Source organism: Petromyzon marinus, chromosome 43 (genome assembly GCF_048934315.1).
Source record: "Petromyzon marinus isolate PM22_M1 ecotype Great Lakes invasive population chromosome 43, UKy_Petmar_22M1.pri1.0, whole genome shotgun sequence".
In the NCBI taxonomy this organism is placed as follows: domain Eukaryota; kingdom Metazoa; phylum Chordata; class Hyperoartia; order Petromyzontiformes; family Petromyzontidae; genus Petromyzon; species Petromyzon marinus.
The window spans coordinates 4,215,040-4,236,438 of NC_133709.1; the positions used below are offsets into that span (position 1 = coordinate 4,215,040).

The 21,399-nt window shown below is 48.6% G+C and overlaps 1 protein-coding gene and 1 long non-coding RNA gene across 2 annotated transcripts in view; both read right to left on the reverse strand.

Moving 5' to 3' along the window:
* Positions 1-942: 942 nt before the first annotated feature.
* LOC116951516 (protein Tob1-like) lies at positions 943-7,337 on the reverse strand. Its single transcript, XM_032970201.2, has 3 exons — positions 7,202-7,337; positions 4,268-4,843; positions 943-2,936 (listed from the first exon to the last, which is right to left on the reverse strand). The coding sequence occupies exons 2-3, from the start codon at positions 4,598-4,600 to the stop codon at positions 2,259-2,261; spliced, it is 1,011 nt and encodes a 336-aa protein (XP_032826092.1). The 5' UTR covers positions 4,601-4,843; positions 7,202-7,337; the 3' UTR covers positions 943-2,258.
* Positions 7,338-12,827: 5,490 nt separating this feature from the next.
* Positions 12,828-21,399, reverse strand: part of LOC142930790 (uncharacterized) — a 42,778-nt gene continuing 34,206 nt past the window's right edge. Inside the window, exon 3 of the long non-coding RNA XR_012946740.1 lies at positions 12,828-19,795. This is a non-coding gene — a long non-coding RNA (uncharacterized LOC142930790). The remainder of the gene's footprint in view (positions 19,796-21,399) is intronic.

Consider the following 21,399-nt stretch of genomic DNA (forward strand, 5'->3'; position numbering starts at 1 on the left):
GGCATCCGGTGGCGATGGCTTGGGTCAGGCCACACCGCGCTGATGTCTCGATTAAATTGAAACCAATGTGGGCTTTGCTGGAACAAATGCTGCTAGGACAATAATCTGGAAGGCGCCTAGGTTGACGGGTTAAACGCCATTACAGCGATTACGCACGTAGTAGCCTTTAGACGCTTATATCTAAACATAGCACAGCATTAGGGATACACCGACACCAGCTGTAAACCTGGACAGAAGGAAGTGTAGGGGGCTTGTCTTTACCTTACCATTTTCATCGTTTTTAAATACCTGTAATCGGGTTTTATACTGTGTTCGTGGTTCACCATGGAGGCAAGACAAACAAAAGTTTCAAAGAAGGAATGCAATACGGAAACAGCGTTGTGCGAACGTTCCAAGCACGTTGCTAAAGCTTTACCATTATGCAATGGGCGCGGCAATTACCGAGGGCTATAAAAGCGGCCAGGACAGAGGTCACTCGAAGCTGGGACATTCTCCACGCCCGCTTAAGACCTACATATCAAAATCCGTGGCGGTAATGTTTGCTTATTACGCCACTACAATTATATCCACCCACTCTTGTCAGGACGCTATATTCCGTGCCATGTTCTCTAACAATAAATAGAACGTAGCTTTTTTCCATTTTCCAGGATATGACCCGGTTACTGGTTGAAGTACAGCCGTAAGGTCATTGTAGACTTTAGACCACTGAGCCCTTTTCAAGAGCACGCAGGACCAGCACGCCCTCACCTTCCGTGACACAAACAAGGAATGGAATGTACAACAATGCGTTGGGGCACAAAACCCGCACGGCCCTTTACAGGACCACCAACTACGCGAGATTTTTTTTTTAGCAACAGGTCGAGAGCTGTTGCAAGTTCAATGTACATTCGCTCGTTCCACAAGGCAACGTGGTTATTAAAATATATGCGGTAACACCAAAAATGTCAACACGGCATTTTTAATGCCAGATGGAATTTCACAAGCACCCTGATGTGACAATCCGACTGCCACTGGAGCACACTTTTGTAACGAGGCAGTCAAGCTAAAAAAATATCATGACGTGCAATGTTCACACCCTAAATCGTAAAACGCAAAATTAACACCACGCTAAAAGAAATGACACCGAGGAGAGACGTGTTTTTTTTTAAATGCTCTTTAATACAAACATGGTAAATAAAACTACACCCCTTCATCGACCCAGAACACAGACTCAATACTATAAATTAATGCGATCATGTATTGCACAATTGCACATAGAAATATCTCTTGTCGTCAAGAATATATAGCAAATTTTAAACAAAAAAATACAATTCTGTATAATTCCCAAAAAAAGCAAGGGATCTTTTCTCCTCTGATACAGAATCACCATCGGCTTCATGGTGCTGGAGACCCGGTGCCTCCCTGCGCAGGATTTACACTCATAAAAAACTAAAGCTGTGACAATCTGAGCATCGCTTAGGTAGAAAAGATATAAACAATAATGCCACTTAGAAACAATATGTTCTCTCGTGTCGTAGAAACAGGGTAATAAATTAACTGTGCAATTTTTTTTAGTTTTTTTCTTTTCTTTTTAATGTTTTAACTTCTTAAATAGACCCACAAACTCGTCTTTCTTTGCATTAGTGCCGATTCCTTTTCCATATACATTCAGTCACTACATATATACTCTACTGGATCACCTTGCCAGGTCAGTCACCGCCCCCCCACAACTCTCCCATCACCCATCCCCCTTGCAGGAAAGGTGGCACACACATGGCTTTCCTGGTGGCAAACAGCCACGGAGGGCTCAACACGAGATACATTCACGTGCCCGGCCTTGCTCTACACCAGCTGCAGGCATCGAGGCACACACATCGCCTCCTACTCCTCCTGAGGTGGGTGGGGAACGCGACCGACCGGCTCAGCTGCTCCCTGTCGTACGAGTTTGGCCAAAAGTTAAACCAAAAGAAAAAAAGAAAAAATATATTTTTTTAATTACAGAAGAGCAGCATATGTATTTTTTGACATCCAAACAAGTGTGCCAATGTGGCGTCACACAGTTGATATATGGGCTTAACTTTTGGCCCGACTTCTGTCCCGTGGACTTAAGCCAGTTGCTTGCACGCAAAGAGCAAAGCCGAGCCCAAATGTGTGGGCCCAAATTTTTTTTTTTTACATCTCAGCGCAAACACATGGCAGTAACGTTTGTGCGCCTCTTTAAGCTCCCCCTAACCCCCTGCGCATGTGTGGGTGTGTACATTAAGAGGATCTTGGGCAGCCTAGCTTGCCATTATGACAGGCTGCAGGGGCTGGGCAGAGTAGGGCAGGGGGCCTAGGTTAAGGCCGATTCCCTCCAGAAAGGACGGCTTATCAGCCAGCGGCCCGAACGCTGGGAAGAGGTCGAATGCAGTGCCGAAAGTGGCGGGGCTAGGCGAAAACGGTGCCTCGCAGCCCAATAATGGAGCCAAGCCCTGCAGGCCGGGGAAGAGCACATCCTTCGTGCCACTGGCAGCCGGCGGCGAGTAGGGCCCGCTGGTGCCGTTGGGCGATTTGGGCTGGCCTCCGTAGAGCGCAGGGGTGCCGATGGGGCGGTGGGGCCTGCCCATCCCTGGTGGGCCCTGGGCCGGCGAACCGCCACGCCGTCCGCTTGACTTCATCTTGGTGGAGCCGAACTTGGTGGCGGCAAAGGCGGCCGTGGTGAAGGTGAGCGGCTGCGTGCTGGCGCGTGGCAAGAACGTGGGGCTCACGGACGGCGGGGACGGCGACGCTGAGTGGGAGGACCCTCCTCCCACGCCGGGGGCCCCTGTGCCCCCCGCATCCCCTGGGGGTCCTCCGCTGCCATTATTGGCGGTGTTCCCCACGGGCAGGAAGACCTGGGCCTCTGGGTTAAAGCTGCTCTTGATGACCTCCTTGTCCAGGTCACCTGATGTCTCCCCTCCCTCCTCCACGTAGAGAACCTGATGGTGGAAGATGGGAAAACGGTATTATTAGTCACTGCGTGTGGCAGGTGAAAGTGCATCGCTGTACTGAACACGACCACATCTATTTGCAGTTGGTTAAATGGTGCATGGTATGAAGATCTAAACTGCTGGTAACGCAATGACAAACAGGTGCCTGTCACACACCACCAGCACAGGAAATAGGAAAACCACCAGCAGGTTTATTTTAGCAATGCCCATTACTAAAAACAGATTGCAATACTGTTGGCACACTCGTGCGTCTCAAGCTCAAATTTAAACGCACGCTCTGTGCGCAGGCACTTCTCGAAATTTACTATTCATTTCAAGTGTCCCTTTCCACTTTAGTACGTGGCCTTATATGTGCAACAGCGGCAGAAGCGCCATCAACCGAGTGAATTTGTCAGAGTAGTGCCGTGCTTGGCCACCATATGGAAATTTCCACTGTAATCAATACACAGAAGCTCCCCCCCCACCACCCCTTGCCAGCCAGCCCTGCCCACGTTTTTCTGCCGCAAATCACGCACACACACACACAAGTCGGGTCTGAAAACAACCTACGGCTGCCATTTTACGTGCCGGTACACGCTCGGCCGACGTGGGTTTGTTTGTGCAAACCCCAACCCTAATGCGTTTAACGTATTCCCTGCGTTTGCGCTTTCTCGCAGCTTGCATTTTGGTTGAGTACAAGTGTTGTTGACTGCTCGCGAGCACAGACTTGCAACGTGTTCAATTTTAGCATTGCCTCTCGCGCACCGGGGGACATTCAGGATTTCCATCCTACGACTGCATACTACCCAAGAGTTACGACGGCTGTGTCAATATATGTGTACACGTGCGTATTTGGAAAATGTTCAAATATTATGCAAATAAAAAAACCCGATACCTCCCATCACTTACACCACCTCGTGACATATATACAGCCAAACACTGTGGGCAATAGCCTCTCTTTACCGTGACAATGGGCCAAGGTCTTTCAGGGTTTCATTTGACTTTGAAGGGCCTTTGCCTAAATCATAAGCCTACTTTACATTTTCTCTTAAGAGGATGCATTAATAATTCACGTGGAAAGTAATGCGTTTTTTCTTTCTAATTAAATGCCTTAAACGTGGTTACCAACTCGAAGTCCATTAAGCGGTCTTTTTTTATTCCTTTAGTAATGTTATTGTACCTCAGCACTTGCATTAAGTCAGTCGGGTTAATGGCAAGAGATGGGGACAGGATAAGTGGAGGGGGGGGGGGGTACATAAAATGGCTGCGTGGGCCTCAAGTGCTCCCCAGGGGGGGGGGGGGGAGCAGCAAGGTAGAGAGAGAGCTCGAGGGGGAATTACCTTGACTGGGCCTTTCTCGCCGATCTGGTAGGACACCTCGGCCGGGTCGATCCACACGCTCAGCTCGCCGGGCAGGTTGGTACGCACGTCGGCGAGTGCCAGGCCGCTCTCGCGGGCCGCCCGCTCGATGATGGGATCCACGGCGCCCTCGCCCACGTGCACGCAGCGGTAGCCCGAGCCCTTGTACGGCTTCTCTGGGTACCAGTGGCCGCGGTACTTCTCCCGTAGCAGCCTCTCCAGCTCCTCCCCGAAGATGTTCACTCGCCGTCGTGGTAGCTTGTTGTACAGGTACGAGATGATGAAATTGAGTGCCACTTGGATCTCCAACTGCATGGCTTAATGTTTTTTTTGTCCTTTTTTTTTGCTTTACTGGTCGTTTCAAATGCTTATTTGCTTATCAGTATAACGTGATAATTTTTTTTTTGGTTAATCGGAGGCTTTTTGTTAGAGCGTTTTCAGGCTTGTGTAGAAATAGTTAATATTTATATTGCTTTTTTTCTTTTTATCCGTTTCTCGCCGGCAGTGGAATCGTTTCTATAAAAAATAGCAGGCTGTGCCTTTCTTAAGTACTTGGCCCTGCGCGTACACATAACACAGACACATGGGAGGTGGGGGCACAGAAAAAATAGCGCACGTCAGCGGTGCACACATACAAAAAACTGTGCAACACGCGTGCATTCTAAAACATTCAACAAAATCCCGCTTAGACGCTGCATTCTTTTCGAAGTGTGATGCCCGCCCCCCCCCCACAAACCAGCTGACGGGCCGTGGTGGACTCGGGTTTGCTTTATACGGGGGCGGCGCGCAGTAATAATGCGGCCAACTGAGCGCGGTCATGAGGCCTCCCGGTGAGCCTCTTTCGTGGGGAGGGGGTTTACAATCGCACCATTGTACCGTGCAGGTGGCGCAAAAAAAACCTCACTCATCACCACCACCCACCGTCACACACCTCCACCCAACTCGCTCACCCCACCAATACCATTTAAAAAAAACACACAAACACAATAATGAGGGGGGGTGGGGAGCAGGGGGATTGATAAGCGAGGCAAAATAATTATAAGGCATCAGCAGGAATGACGCCGAATCCGCGTTTTTCACAACAGCTGTGGGAGGGGGGGGGGCGGTTTAAACGCCGCCATTTCGAGTTAATGTGGAGGTAATGGCGTAGGTTAAATTGTCCCTCAATTAAAGTTTAAATTCCCAACAACGACGACGACCAAAAAAAAACCCCACCCGCACTTACGCACTTGACGGAATGCGCACGGCGCTGGCTTAATTAGGCGTACAGCCATCCCCGTGTTAATGTGGAGGCCGAGGAGAGGGCATCATCGGCACACACACACGCACACACACATCGATGACCGACCCCTAGTGACGACGGTGGTTGGATGCCGCCGCGTTCGTTGCTCGTCCTTCACACGGACCACGGCGTGGAGGAAGGGTGGCGACGGCACTATTATAACCTTTAACGTAAAAAAACTAAGGCCAGGGGGCTTACGCACAAAAACCCACACGGTGACAAAACAAGGTCGAGAGAGAACCAATGGGCGAGCGAAAGCCGTGGTGGTGGTGGTGGGAGTGCACGCACGCAGCGGCCGTGACCTCCACGTCCTCTATTACGCAAGACGCGACCCCCCCCCTCCTCCTCCTCCTCTCCCCCTCTTCCTCTAAAACAAAAAGGTCATTTTCACTTTTCATGGTATTCGTTTTGAAGGAGAGCAAATAAGGCAACGACCAAAAAAAAGCAGCATCGTCGGGTACTTTTTACGTCGCCGCGTTTAAGACGAGTATCGGGGGGGGGGGGGGAGGGATTTTTTTTATTTTTTAGAGCGTTAACAAATGCGATTATTATATATATATTTTTTTAATTAAAAAAAAATCCGCGTTGTATTAGAGACACCGCAGCGTCCCTCGCAAAGGGCAATTTTACCCGGGGCGGCGTCTGCCGCCTCCTCCTCCTCCCCCCCCACTCCTCGCATTCTCCATCATCTCTACACCCAGTGACGCGGCAGAATTACTGCCACATCACCAACACCGCAAAACAACCACATTTTTTGTTTGTTTGTTTAACCCTCGCCGAGTTTTACCACGATTAAACCCCCAGGAGGTAATAAACAACCTGTGGTGGTGGCGGTTGTGGAGGGCGCCACTCGCAATCACCGTGCGAAGAGAGCGAAACAAAATCCACCCTCGGAAAACGCCACGCAGTCAAAAGGTGAACTTGACCCGATTCCACAACAGACGCCCAGAGATTATTCCAACCGTAGCCCGGAATAAAATAACAAAAAAAATAATCGTACAATCCAACGCATTTTATCGCTCGTAACCTATTGGGCTACTCGGAACCCGTACAAATCGTATTTAACTCACGACTCTCGCCGCTCGCTCTCATTTATTCTCCTCACGACGTTTGCGGAGGTGGGGGGAGGAGAGAGGAGAGGAGGAGGAGGTGTTGGGTGAGTAGCGGAGGGGGGAAGGCTGCCGGGTTGTTCTTTACGAGAAGATGGCGTTCTCCCTCCACCTCCTCCTCGCAATACAACAGCGATCGCATTCGCCCAGCCGAGTCCACAACAACTTGGTCGCACCGAGCAGGTCGAGTCAGTCGCCAACGTATATCCCCAAGCCAGTCCGCCGCCGCCGCCGTCAAGTCAGGCAAGTAGGTCAGTGTTCAAAGTCGACCCGGTCGATGAGGTGGCGTTGTGCCAGTCCCCCACCACCACCATCACCCCCCGCTTTAAAAGCCCCAGTCCACTCGGTTATTAAATCGGTCGCATTTAATCTGTTAAGTCAGCGGGCATTTTGCGTTGTTTTTAAAACGAAAAACAAAAGCAAGTCTCCGCCGAAGCGGGCGTTAATAAGACTATCCGTCAATGTCTCCGTGGTGGTTTGGTTGTTGTTGTTGGTGTTGTTGGCGGTGGGTGCCTGGGTTTTTACCTCAGGCGCTTGCTCGCTCGGCCGTGCCGCACGCAGGGGGGGAAGGGTCAAGGCAACCGTCGCGCGCCGCGTCTCATCCCCGCGCGCGCCACGCGGGAAGGGGGGAGCAGGAGTGCGCGAGGCGGCGCGCGCCACCGCGCTTTTATACCGCGACGGGGGCGGTGCCGGATTCCTCCGCGCCACATTCCCCACGCACTCGACTTTCCCCGCCGCCGCCGCATCCCACCCACCCACCCACCAAAACTCCGGCACTACTTTTTTACCATTATACAGCCCGAAGCTGACGACGGCGAGGGGGGCGGGACCGCTGACGCGGGTGCGAGGGGAGCCCGCGGGGGAGGGGAGGAGCCGAGCTTCCAAAGCAGCGTTAAGAGAGGAGGAAAAAAAAGTAATCCCCGCGATGCTTTTAAGGCATAGGATTTTCCGCGTATTTTTTGCGAGACCTCTTCTTTTTTCCAAATCATATTTGCTTCATGACAATTTGAAGCTGACAAACTGAATCCGTTGGTTTTATATATTTTTTGTTAAGGTGACGGTTGTTTTTTTTTGCGGAGCGGAAAGTTACAAGTCGGCGAGATATCCCCGCCGCGGCGCTGCCGGTCGTCGTCGTCACCCGGCAACAGCTAAAAATAGCACGCGGGTCAACGCCCATTGGCCGCAGGCGGCGAGCGTCGGTGTCTCCCATTGGCCAGCGTTGGCAGTGGGAGGAGTTGTTATGAGGGGAGGGGAGGGTGGGGCTATGGAGGGGTAGGCGCGGTCATTTCATTCATTAATTTCAGCTTGGGTTGTGGAAAAAAATAACAACAAAACCAACTCGTAAACACCGCAGGGAAATCTTAGGCGAATGAAAAAACGAAACGAAAAACGCAAATGTAAAACGCTAACGCGGCAAAAAATAAAGGTTTAAAAAATATACAGAAATAAAAAAATATTAAAATGTATTTTAAAAAAAACCACGCGCACGCGCGTCCATCACCAGCCGCCCTCTGACGTCACGCGAACAGCTGGTCGCGTGACGTCACGGCTCCACCAAACACCTTTGCCCTGACCAGGGTCGCTCGGGGCTGAGTTTGAAGAACGTGGAGGGTGCTTTAAAATCGCATTTTATTAAATTATTTTTGTTTTATATATAACTATTACTATTACTTGCGCGTCTGCTGCTGATGCTGTTTCCACACCCGCGCTCCCCACCAACCCCTATTAACACACCCACCCCTTCTCTTTATTTATACCGTGACATTATTAATTGTGCACGATAATTACATGGTGCATCAGCATTGACAAAATTGGTGAAGTATGACCAAAGTAACTCTAACCCCCCGCCACCACTACCAACAGTGACCCGCACGGCGCGGGCAGACCCCGCCTCCCGCACCGCCATCTAGCAGTGGATTGAGAAAGGGCTTTGTGGATACCACATGTGGCATGCATACGACATGGGGACAATAAACCCCACTCTCCCTCCCCTGATCGCGGCAGCCGTCCAGTAGCAAGCGTGACTGTACACCAACTATCAGCTGTGCATCGCAAACAACACGCCACGTGGCGGCTGTCTGTACACGAAGAACCTTCTTCACACGCCTCTCGATTACACTCGGACATTATTTTCACAGCCGCATTTTCATTATCCTCCACTGCCCTTTATCCTGTAGGTTGTACAACAACACATCCAGTAAGCGATATATTTTTCTCTCTCTTTCCTCTCTGCCTTGCTCCGCTGGCTTTAAATGGCAAATGAAAGGGAAAATTCCACTCGGTGTTTTTTTCTTTCGTTCACGCAGCCCACTAATGTCTGGAATTAATACCTCCGACTGATCAGAGCAATTTAGTTTTATTTCCACTTGCCACATCCTTGCTGTGCCAGCGGCACAGGGCCTTTCACGGTATGGGGTGATAGTTCCACTTGCTATTTGCCGAGCCGGAACCAAAGCCGTGGATCTCTGGCCTGGAATCAAAATAAATCGGAATCTGTTTCAGGGCCAAGCTGGGCCAGGGGGCGAGGATAATAATTTTCGCTTTTCTGTTGTATCAGCCACGAAACTTCATCTACATGCATAATAAACGTCTTTTTTGGGGGGGGGGGGGGTTAGATCGAGTAAATATAAATGTGTCATTAAACCCACCACCACTCAATTAGTAAGGTTTGTCACGTACACAAAGCATGCCAATTAGTTACTACTTCAAACTCACAGCATTTACAATTCATCTAAATGCCACTCTTTCATTGCGTGTTGACAGCAGTGGCTCGGCTCGGCTTCTATAGTGGGGAAAAAAAGAACCAACGTGGCGTCTCCTCAGTTGTGCTACTCAGGTAGTTTTGTTTTCCACTGCAGAAGTAGAGCTGATGTGATGTAGTGATGCCACGTTCTTATTCTTCCTCACGATGTTAAATGCTGACATCACACACACAATCAACACGTCATCAGTCCCGACGTTGGCCTGTTTGGCCCCGAGCCAGATTCAGATCCCTCGTTGAGGCCAGCGTATCACTGTTTTATTCCGGCTAGGCTCAGCAAAGAGCCCAGTGGAAAAAAAACCCCGTACTGAGATGGCCCAATGCTGGCTTGGTTCGATTTTACAGTGGAAAAAAAAGAAGTACAGTATTATTGCAAACATTGCTAAGTCCTTTGGCTCCTCCTTCTGCCTTTGGCTGCCTCCCTCGACAATGTCGTCTCGATTGATCTCATCACACTACAGCTGTGGTGGCCTCATCTGTCTCATGTAACTCCCTACCCAGGTCTTCTGCCATCCTATTGCTCAACTTATGTTCCTCCTGCCAACTCCTGAAAGGCTTCCTGAAGTAAGAAATACTAATAATAATCGGGATGTTCGGCCAAGACGTACCATCAAGGAGTGTGTGGCCTACGCTCTCTTGCAATTAGAAGTCTTATTAGAGAGGACACGTGTGCACCGGTGCTTAGGGGCACTGCGTTAAATAACACCAGGGTCGGCACCCGCGTGGGGGAGGCCTTCATCCAGCATTGGACTGACAAAGGGTTGCAAAAAGAAATATTGAATAAAAACGAAGCCTGCATTGTATAATTGTATTACATCGCTTTTCTTTGCGCGCACACACTGCGCACAGTCCCAGGCCTCCCTTTGTACAGGGAACTCTCCTCCCTGAGTCATCCCTCATTTCCCACCGCCCTCCGCCACACATTGGGGCACGAATACAAAAATTGGAGAGGCTCGTAATTTGAAGGGGTCCCAGGTTTTTTTTAACGATTTCCAGACTTGCCCCCCGTGTACAAGGTCAGAAGGGGGGACCCCCCCCCAAGACCCCCCCCCCCCACACTCCTCTCTCTCTTCCTCCTCCCACAACCCCAGTGAGACCTTGACCCCCCCCACCCAACCCCATGCTCGCTCGCTCTGACGCAGGAGCCGCTCGCTTTATTCTCATTTAAAGGCCGCGGTTGTACGTGCGGCTGTCAAGGGCTCCTCCAAATTAGGTCCTGGCCCTGGCGTGGCACGTGAATTGAACTCTCTGCAGTGAAATGGTTTTGTAATTGGGGGTGGTGGAGGGGTGGGGGGGGATTGGTCCAACGTGAGTGTCTGTGTGTTTTCGATGCGTCTCCGAGTGTCCACGTGTCTCCGAGTCTCTCCATGTGTCTCGGAATGTGTACGAGTGCCTGAACGTTGCTGCGTCGACATGTTTCTGAGTCTCCATACGTCTCCCTCGAGCGTCTCTGCGAGTGTCTGCATGTCTCTGTGAGGGTCTTATGTGTCTCCATGAGCGTCTGCTGTCAAATCGTCGGAATCCAATATTTATCGACAGTCTCAATCCCACACTGCACCCCGTTCACGTCCAGTGCTATGAGCACAGACCCGAAGGTCCAAAACATCAAGCGACCTGAAACACGCGGCGCTCTCATAGCTGTAAGGAATAAAGAGTTTACACGTTACTTGCATTGCGCAAGGGTTTATGAGCGTGTGGGAAAATTGACTATCGGAGGAGTGAATTCCAAGGCGGAGCATTGTGCACGATGCAGAACGCGCGGAATGAGAACTACTTTGACCTGTGCGGTGTGGCGAGTTCAACATAGTGCGGAGGGGATGGAACGGCCAGCCTGGTAGATCCGAGTCCCCCAAAGTTGGGTGAACGGATGTCAATGACTTCGAGTTTTGAGTTCCACACCGGACAGGAGCCGGACTTTCATTGTAGATTAAATGTCAATTGGCTTCTCGTTGTTGTTGTTGTTGTTGATCTTATCGGCTGACCGGGGATTTTCCTATCCGCTGGGGACCACACTAACTCGACCATTACGCTTGGGACGGACTCCACCGCTGTGGCTCTTTAACTATTTTGAGTTTATTCTTTGGTTCTTTCGGTAAAGTCACGTAGAAATAGAAAATAAATTACATATCATACGACGTTTCGATTGCAAAGCAAGCAATCATCATCAGGTACAAATGAAAGAGAAACAAACCTAGTAAACTTAGAAATATAATGCGATACAGCGCAGAAAGTCGGCTGACATAACAGTCAACACCCTACCTGCTTGATTACCTTTGAGTTTGTGCTTGGGCTATTGCTGGTCCAATATGAATTAAAGAAACATTAAAACTACACAACTTGACCTGCCTTATTATTACCATTATAATTGCCCGTCCCTAAGAGCTCCCCCCGACCACAATATCTGCATCTTCCTGCCCCCCCTCCCGCCACTTTCCCCACGATCCGTGCCAACCCCCAGGCGCCCCCCGAATCCCGCAGCCCCCCACATTCGACGTGGCCCCACAACTCCAGCCAACCCCGCCCCCCCCCCATTTTTTGTGGCCCCCACCCGCACCCTCTCCCTACGTGCCACCCCCACCACCACCACCCGTGTACCCCCCTCCCCCCCCTTATTCCAATCTGTGTGGCCTAAGCCATGCTCCGGACACCGATGCGGCGAACCTCGCCCCTGACGCGCCGGGGCACGCGTGGGCATGCCCACCACCCACCGCCTACCTCTCTCTCGCTCCTCTAAATCTTGACTTGAAGCTTTGGTGACTGCAGGAATTCATATTCTTTGGGTCTTTCGGTAAAGTCACAGTAGATAGGTTTTTAAAAAAACTAATTAAAAAACAAACAAAAAAGACTACGACGTTTCGATCGCAACACAAGCGACCCTCATCAGGTGGAAACAAAGGGGGGGTAGAAGAAGATGAATCCTTGCAGTCACGAAAGCTTCAAATCTAAATTTAAAGGGGGGGGGGGGGGTAAGTACACTAAAGGCAAGCTGTTGTGTTGCGATCGAAACGTCGTAGTTTTATATTTATTTTTTAACCTATCTACGTGACTTTACAGGAAGACCCAAGGAATATGAATTCCTGCAGTCACGAAAGCTTCACGTCAATTCTCCTCAACGATGAAAAAAGAATGAGAACAGATCTCCTCGTCGTCGTCCACGCAAAGTGTTGCACACTTGAAAGCCTGACCACCTTTCGTTACCTCCGATTAATAATATACCGTGTGCTGTGACGACATTTGCACTGGTAAGGCGCCTCTCACTCGACGTCTCAAGGCGCCTTGTTATCCTTTCCTTGTTCCTCCTCTATATTTATTGAGAAGAAAAGACTTTGTACATAATGTGATGTTAGCCAATTCTCGCCACATGATCAAACACGAGTCTAAGAATCCACGTGCGTAGCTTGTTTCTTTTTATTTTCTCCAAAACTTAACTAAAGGGGAGGAAGTCAAAGGTGGTTGGAATCTTTCCACCCCATCCAAATAGTTCTGTTGTCAGCACCCCAGTCCTGTACGCCCAGTGGGTATACATACAAAATAAGTAATATTTTAAAAACACTTTTTTTTTTAAACACGCTTTTATGAAATGTACTAGTAATGGCAGAACTCCACGACTCCAGTAAGTGGCCCCGAAGCTTGCCATAACGTAAGGGGCCGTGACCAATTACAGCCAACGTCAGTTGAGCGTGGACAATTAGAACCAAGCCGAAACATAACATATGCAAAATAATGTTTAAAAATGTGTATATATTTTTTATGATAGAATATAGTATTGTCATCAGTATGACATCAGTATACCAAGTTTGCAGTCGATACCACATTGGGAAGTGGGTTGGTATGCCTTTTGGCGTCTTTTGGTCCAACACCAATGGAGACTAGGCTCTAAGAAAAGCCGTCTCGGGTGTGGACCAATCAAATTCAAGGACAGTGTATATTATCAGAGTTGTCTTTTTTGTTTGCATTTTGACTGCTTGTGTTGTGGTTATTGCAAACATGATGCCTTGAATAAAGGTGTCAGTTTTTGTGCCAGTTAAAAGGGTAAAACCTATTCCTATAAGTGGGTTAAAATTTAGTTACAAGATTTGAGGATACAACGACAACAACAGACAGTGAGTTAAATGAAAGCGTGTCAAAACACCTCACAGTCCGTGGGCCGCCAATTTAATTCATAACGGCCCAAAGGCAACGAGCTGACCCACCACTTTGAAACGGCCCCGCAAAGGATTATTATTGGTGACTGGAAGGATTCTAATCGAGTTATTTGTTTAAAAAAAAAAATCCACCCACTGAGCTGTGTAACTCTTTTTTCAGAAGTGACCTGGCCACAAATGATAGCTCAATGAAAGTTGCTTCTCTTATGCGGAAATGTATAGCAGCGGTTACATACTCTAAACGCGTGATTCTAAATGTGGAGGTGAAAATCGGAGGACCCGGAGAAAAATCCACGCGACCACGGGGAGAGAGACACGCAAACTACCAAATGTACAGCTGGCGGATCGGGATCGGGATCGAACCCACGACCTCCTTCAACACCAGGTGAATAAGTTAACATCTCGCCACCGTGGCACCCCAAGTCGTAGAGTGTGGGAGGTGACACATTTCCAACGTGGCAACCCACCCTGTGCTTCGAACTTTAGCTGCAACGCTCGGTTACCTGTAAAGGTAAGCCCAAGTGATATATTTGGCATTCCTTTACTCGATAACCACCGAGGTGTGCGCGTTCACGTGTGTGTCGCCCGCGAAAGTTACTTGAAAGTCTTGACTTAAAGCTTTCGTGACTGCAGGAATTAATGTTCTTTGGGTCTTTCGGTAAAGTCAGGTACAGTGAGGGAAAAAAAGCATTTGATCCCCTGCTGATTTTGTACGTTTGCCCACTGACAAATAAATGATCAGTCTATAATTTTAATGGTAGGTTTATTTGAACAGTGAGAGACGGAATAACAACAATATCCAGAAAAACGCATGTCAAAAATGTTATAAATTTATTTGCATTTTAATGAGGGAAATAAGTATTTGACCCCCTCTGTCTTTTATACGGGTAACGAGCTGAGATTAGGAGCACACTCTTAAAGGGAGTGCTCCTAATCTCAGCTTGTTACCTGTATTAAAGGCACCTGTCCACAGAAGCAATCAATCAACCAGATTCCAAATTCTCCACCATGGCCAAGACCAAAGAGCTCTCCAAGGATGTCAGGGACCAGATTGTAGACCTACACAAGGCTGGAATGGGCTACAAGACCATTGCCAAGCAGCTTGGTGAGAAGGTGACAACAGTTGGTGCGATTATTCGCAAATGGAAGAAACACAAAAGAACTGTCAATCTCCCTCGGCCTGGGGCTCCATGCAATATCTCATCTCGTGGAGTTGCAATGATCATGAGAACGGTGAGGAATCAGCCCAGAACGACACGGGAGGATCTTGTCAATGATCTCAAGGCAGCTGGGACCATAGTCACCAAGAAAACAATTGGTAACACACTACGCCATGAAGAACTGAATTCCTGCAGCGCCCGCAAAGTCCCCCTGCTCAAGAAAGCACATGCCCGTTTGAAGTTTGCCAATGAACAGCTAAATGATTCAGAGGACAACTGGGTGAAAGTGTTGTGGTCAGATGAGACCAAAATGGAGCTCTTTGGCATAAACTCAGCTCGCCGTGTTTGGAGGAGGAATGCTGCTTATGACCCCACGAACACCATCCCCACAGTCAAACATGGAGGAGGAAACATTATGCTTTGGGGGTGTTTTTCTGCTAAGGGGACAGGACAACTTCACCGCATCAAAGGAACAATGGACGGGGCCATGTACCGTTAAATCTTGGGTGAGAACCTCCTTCCCTCAGCCAGGGCATTGAAAATGGGTCGTGGATGTGTATTTCAGCATGACAATGACCCAAAACACACGGCCAAGGCAACAAAGGATTGGCTCAAGAAGAAGCACATTAAGGTCCTGGAGTGGCCTAGCCAGTCTCCAGACCTTAATCCCATAGAAAATCTGTGGAGGGAGCTGAAGGTTCGAGTTGCCAAACGTCTGCCTCGAAACCTTATTGACTTGGAGAAGATCTGCAAAGAGTGGAACAAAATCCCTCCTGAGATGTGTGCAAATCTGGTGGCGAACTACAAGAAACGTCTCACCTCTGTGATTGCCAACAAGGGTTTTGCCACCAAGTATGAAGTCATGTTTTGCAGAGGGGTCAAATACTTATTTCCCTCATTAAAATGCAAATAAATTTATAACATTTTTGACATGCGTTTTTCTGGATTTTTGTGTTGTTATTCTGTCTCTCACTGTTCAAACAAACCTACCATTAAAATTATAGACTGATCATTTCTTTGTCAGTGGGCAAACGTACAAAATCAGCAGGGGATCAAATACTTTTTTTCCCTCACTGTAGATGGTTCAAATAAAATAACTAAAAACTACGACGTTTCGATCACAACACAAGCGATTGTCATCAGGAGGACGATCGCTTGTGTTGTGATCGAAACGTCGTAGTTTTTGGTTATTTTCTTTGAACCATCTACGTGACTTTACCGAAAGACCCAAAGAATATTATTTGAAAGTCGTTTTCGGCCCTCGGTACGAACAAATATTTCCAAAACCTGCCCTGGTTATTGCAGTAAAAAATATATACTGGACATAATACACAGTGGGTGCAAGCACTGCACTTATGCAATAATATTATAATTAACAAGAAATAATAAGCGTGAATAAATAAGGCCGGCCAGGCATCCTGTTTACCAGGCCGTGTTTTTATTTTATTGCATACCGTCGCATTGGGCGGCTCCTGTACAAACAACGTTAACATCTCGGGTGAAGTTCTGATAGAACTTGTCAAGTGTAATATGCGAGGAAGCAAAGGGGCTGCTGAGACACGAAAAACAGTTAACTCGAGTTAGACTGACATTCGAGTTTAAAGCCGCACCATCCGAGAAGTTATCGGCCTCACATTTTGCCGTCAAGCGGAAAAAAAATCGATCAACGAATGAACTGAATGAAGCCCTTTATTTAACCAGCTGAGAGAAACCCTTCAAACGCAGCCTCGTGTCAAAAGTCAGGCCACCCGCTTTTTTTCCCAGGCCCTGCCACCTTGCCCCGTCAGACGCTTCGACCGCTGCACGCACGCCGGCAGCTGTAGATGATTAATAAAATAGCCTGCGAACAAAACAAAATCTGCAGCGATGGGCTGCAATGAACCCCGGCGACGTGGAGTTCGATCAGAGGCAAGCGACGCCAAGAAGCAGTCCCGGACGAACCTGCCCAAATCACCAACTCACACTGGACCACCGTGGTTGTGATCAGTGGCGGATTAAACGAGTTGCACAAGTAGCTACATATGTAGTAGCTACGGGCCCCGCACTTTCAAGGGCCCCACGCTAAACGCTTTCAAGCTATCAATTCCGGTTCAGCGATTCTACACTTGCTCTATAACTATAGTACTTTACCGCCTTCAACTTTTACGAACGACTGGTTGTTTAAGGTTAGCGATTTGTCGTATTATCTGGCTGTATAGAAAATGAAAAAAATACAATGACTTTACTATGCAAGTAAAAAAAATCCGTGTTTTAATATTTGTGTTTTTTATTTAGGGTCCCTTCATAACATATGCTTCAGGCCCCGCACTAGCTTAATCCGACACTGGGTTGAAGTATCGTCAAACAACCACGATGAACCAGGTGACCTGACCTTGTTTAGAGGGGAGTGATATCTGAATCAAGTCTCAGCCAACATTCTCTCCCCAACCCCCCCCCCCCCCCGGGCCAGGCCATGTCGACAACCTTCGACCTCTTCACATTGACCAGTGTGGTGAAGTCTGGTCAAACAACTCCCACAAGCGACAGCGTACTGTTAAAGAGATGTAATAATTATGATTAAATATAATTAAAAGATAAACGCTAGTGTAAGTACTTAGGGCTGGATGAATTGTAATGGGTGACTGGGCAAAGCATCGTCTGCATGCCCTTAAAAGGGGGGCTGGTGTTGGTAAGGGGATAGGCGGGCAGTGTCTGGCGGGCGCCACGGTGGCGAGATGTTAGCCATCTTGCCTAGTATGCAAGAGGTTGTGGGTTCGATCCTGACTCTAACACCTTCTGTGTATTTGGAGTTTGCGTGTCTCTCGCTCATCATCGTCACGGCGGCTAGGAGACGTTAACTACCTCGCTAGGTATACAGGAGGTCGTGGGTTCGATCCTGACCCTGACGCCAGCTATGTATTTGGAGTTTGCATGTCTCTTTCCCCATGGTCACGTGGATTTTTCTCCGGGTCCTCTGGTTTTTCCCTCCACATTTAGAATCAACATGACGCGTTTAGAGCATTTGTCTGCTATATATTTCCACATGATAAGCCACTTCGTTGAGCTATCATTTGTGGCCAGGTCTCTTCCGAAAGAGAGCTATATAGCTCAGTAGGCCTTACCTGGTAAAATAAAAATATTTTCGAAGTTTTGAAGAGTAGTTTATAGTTTCTCACTCTTTCTCCCCCGCATTATCGTGGATGCCCACATGAGGCATCTTCAGTGAGTTTCCCCCCCCCCCGTCCTGTGGCTAAAAAGAGAATATTATACAATACGGTACAGTTTGGCATTATACAGTGTCTAAGTGCGACCGCATCTCTAGACACGGCACAGCAAGGCGATATTCATGTAACAGAAAGCAAGGTGAAGTCAGCCATAAGCCTATGATTTATATGCGAGTCTATGGGTCTTCGTGTGTGTCTATGGGCCTTCATGTGAGTCTATGGGTCTCCGTGTGATTTAATACGATGTGGATTCATATTGTGTCTAAATGCGACTGCATCTCAAGACACAGCACAGAAAGTGGGAATATTTACGTTATATTTAGAGAGAATGAGGAATTCTGACATGGAATTGAAAATATGGTTTTGAGCCTGAACTAAAACCTGGAGCACGGAGTCAACAGCACGGATGACAGGAGGAAGGGATATCTGAGGGGACTGAGTGATTTCCTACTGAACAAAAGTACTAAATGCGACCGCACGATTATACAGAATGTGTGTGCTGGAGACCCATAGACTCACACAGAGACCCAACGACTCATACAGAGACCCCCACAGTCACATAAAAATTGGGTCTTCAAGTACAGTGAGGGTTGATGCTCTTAGACCGTCAACGATGACTACATACACAGAAAAAAAAATCACCCATCTGGTTACTTTTGTTCCTGCGCTCAATTCTGGCGAACTTCCCGGCGAAGGGAATTAAACACATCGGTCTGGCCAGTCAAACAGCGGGCATACTACTCAGCGGTAGAGTGAGTAGGAAAATGCTGTTCCTCGTTTATTCTGTGGATCAAAGGTCACCTGAAGAAACGTTAAAATAAGTTGTCGTAATAAATAAACATATTTTTAGCACCCGCGGCGTCAGACCTTGGGCGGTGCGTTTTTTTTTAGGCCGTGCCAAACTGCCGTGGAGAAACACCAGGTGCTTCTTACTCAGCGCTGAACACGTGACTAAAATTAATCCAGCTGTACCCCCCCCACTCACTACCCACCTTTAAACCCCATTCACCCCCCCCCTTACCCACCCCGTGGGACAAAGCTATGAATTAAAACACTCCATCACAGGTGGGCATCATCGTGCCACGTCTATGCCCTCCTGATGCATGCAGTCATTGTGCTGGAGGAGTGTGCAGAGTACAGGCAGCCCCCTTCAACACTGCAGGCTTTCGCGACCCAATATTATTCACGATAAAATGTTGTTTTTGCTTGGGGTTGGATCGCGCGAATATAAACGCGTCGTTAAACCCGCCGCCACCCGACACGGCCAATTAGTAAGGTTTGTCACGTAAACAAAAATGTGCCAATTAGTTACTACTTAAGCACTAACGGGTTTTTTGTGTTGGTGAGTAAACCCACAACAGCCCCGTCACATCGTCGGCAGGGGTGGGTGGAGGAGGGGCTGAAGGCCTGACCCCCCCCCCCCTTCCCCCCTTCCTGCCCCCCTTCGAAATGATACATTATTATAAAGTCTAAAAAGTTGGCACGATATTTAACGTCAGCGGCGTTTTCTACAGATTTACAGTTCATATCAATTGCACTTGGTCTGATGCGTCGTATACCTCTAATTCACAAGCTGCATTTCATGACACACACACACGCAGACAGCCAGCCTCTCCGTAATAGGCGCAGGGGGCTGGGGAAAATGCACAAATTAGTCCAATTAAGCGATTGGCGTCGCGGCCTTTCCTGCGTAGCTTTGTGATGTGTTTTCGGGCTGTTAGCGTGTGTTGTTCGGGCCCGCAGGATTATCGTCGTCATCATCACCACCACCACAACGGTGTCGTGTTAAAATGGTCGACTTGAAGAGGATGTGAGCTGGCCCCTCTTTTCTCTCCACTGCAACACGCCGTCTGTACACAACAAACGAGCGCAAACATCGCACATTTTGACAAAATCGCCGCGTTCATAACCCAGAAGCCTCGGCCAAATGAATGCGCGGCATCACGACTCCCGGAGGCCAAGTGAAACACAGCGCGGGGCTGGGCCAGACGCGGTCACGGAACACGACAACTGGCTCAGGGTATTCCGATTTACAGCTGGTTCTGTCCGATGACTTAAGCAATCGATTGCGCAACCGATGATAGGTTCCGTTAACTCGGCTCGGGGGACAACACAAAGTTAGGTTCTGAAAAGAAAGCGCAGTCTCACCTCTGCTCCCACGTGTGCCGCTGAACGGGAGGCGAGGAGGACGCGGTCTTGGTGGCGCCATCGGCATCATCAGCCGCGTCGCGCTGCGCATGGCTCGTCAGGGGGTTTCCTGCCTTCGGGAGGGCAGGGTGCGGGGGTGGCCTGAGACTTTTTAAAAAAAGGGCCCTGAAGTAATCGACCACGATTAAAGCGGTCGATTAAATACATTTTAGTCGATTGATAGCCGAAGAGTGAACAGCAGTGTCAGTTGGAGAGTATTTAGCAGAGGTGCAACAAGTCACCCCTTTCACCCACGTTTCTTGAATGCTCCCCCCCCCGGCCACGCTGCGTCTGTCCACCCGGCAGTACGAATGTGGATGCACCACAGTCGAACGGCAGGTCACTGTAGTTCGGTAAAACTTGGGTTTCTCCCACCGCTTCCAAACTGTCTGTCCAGCGTGGCCGACCAATATCCTGCTGTCTCTAGTTGGAAGCCCTTCCGCCAGCAGTGGCGTGAGCGAGCAATTGCACGGCTGTGCCTTTACCTGTTTTTGTTTACACCCTCTATCCATCTGCCATGAATTGTCACCATTCAGGGTCACAGTTCAATTCAAGAAAAAACTTTTTTTTCTTTCAATATTGAAGCGGCCTCTAACGGCTGCAAGGGGGTCCTTGTGAACTCATTACATACAGCATGTACACAGATAAAAAACTAAATTATCACCAAAGAAATTGTCAAAATTCAACGTGATGCATTTGTGTGTGCGGAGTCATTGATTACCAGGCCGAGACCGTCGACTCTCTACGAAGAGAGAATCCGGTTCTAACAAAGGCGGCGATATGGATTTGGACCCAGGTAACTCCGCGGTGAACGGCTGGCTCAGTGCTCTGTTTTGTGACCTACCGACCCCGTAGCCTCGAATCGTTGAATCGTACGCGCACTGGCGGGCGCTCCGACGCGCGTATCCGTGAGCTAAACAATCGAAAATTAGTCGATGGATCGAGGCGTCGTTGTTACACCCCTGGATTTCCTATTTACTCTTTCGCTGAGCAAATAAGCACTGTTTATTTAAGTAAAAAAAAAGCTACGGAAAAAAATACCACGAGAGACGGATGCTAAATGATAAGCCTTTTAACAACAAATCATCCGACCGAAACGAATCTTTGCAAGGTTATATAATGTTTAATTCCCACGTGAATTTAGGACACCACAGTAAATGATGGGGAGACATATTGAGTGTTCCTATCCATGCAGTCATTTCGAGTGCTTCTATAATTATAATCGGCACCACAGTAACGGTCATGGTTTGCAGGGGCTGAACGACAC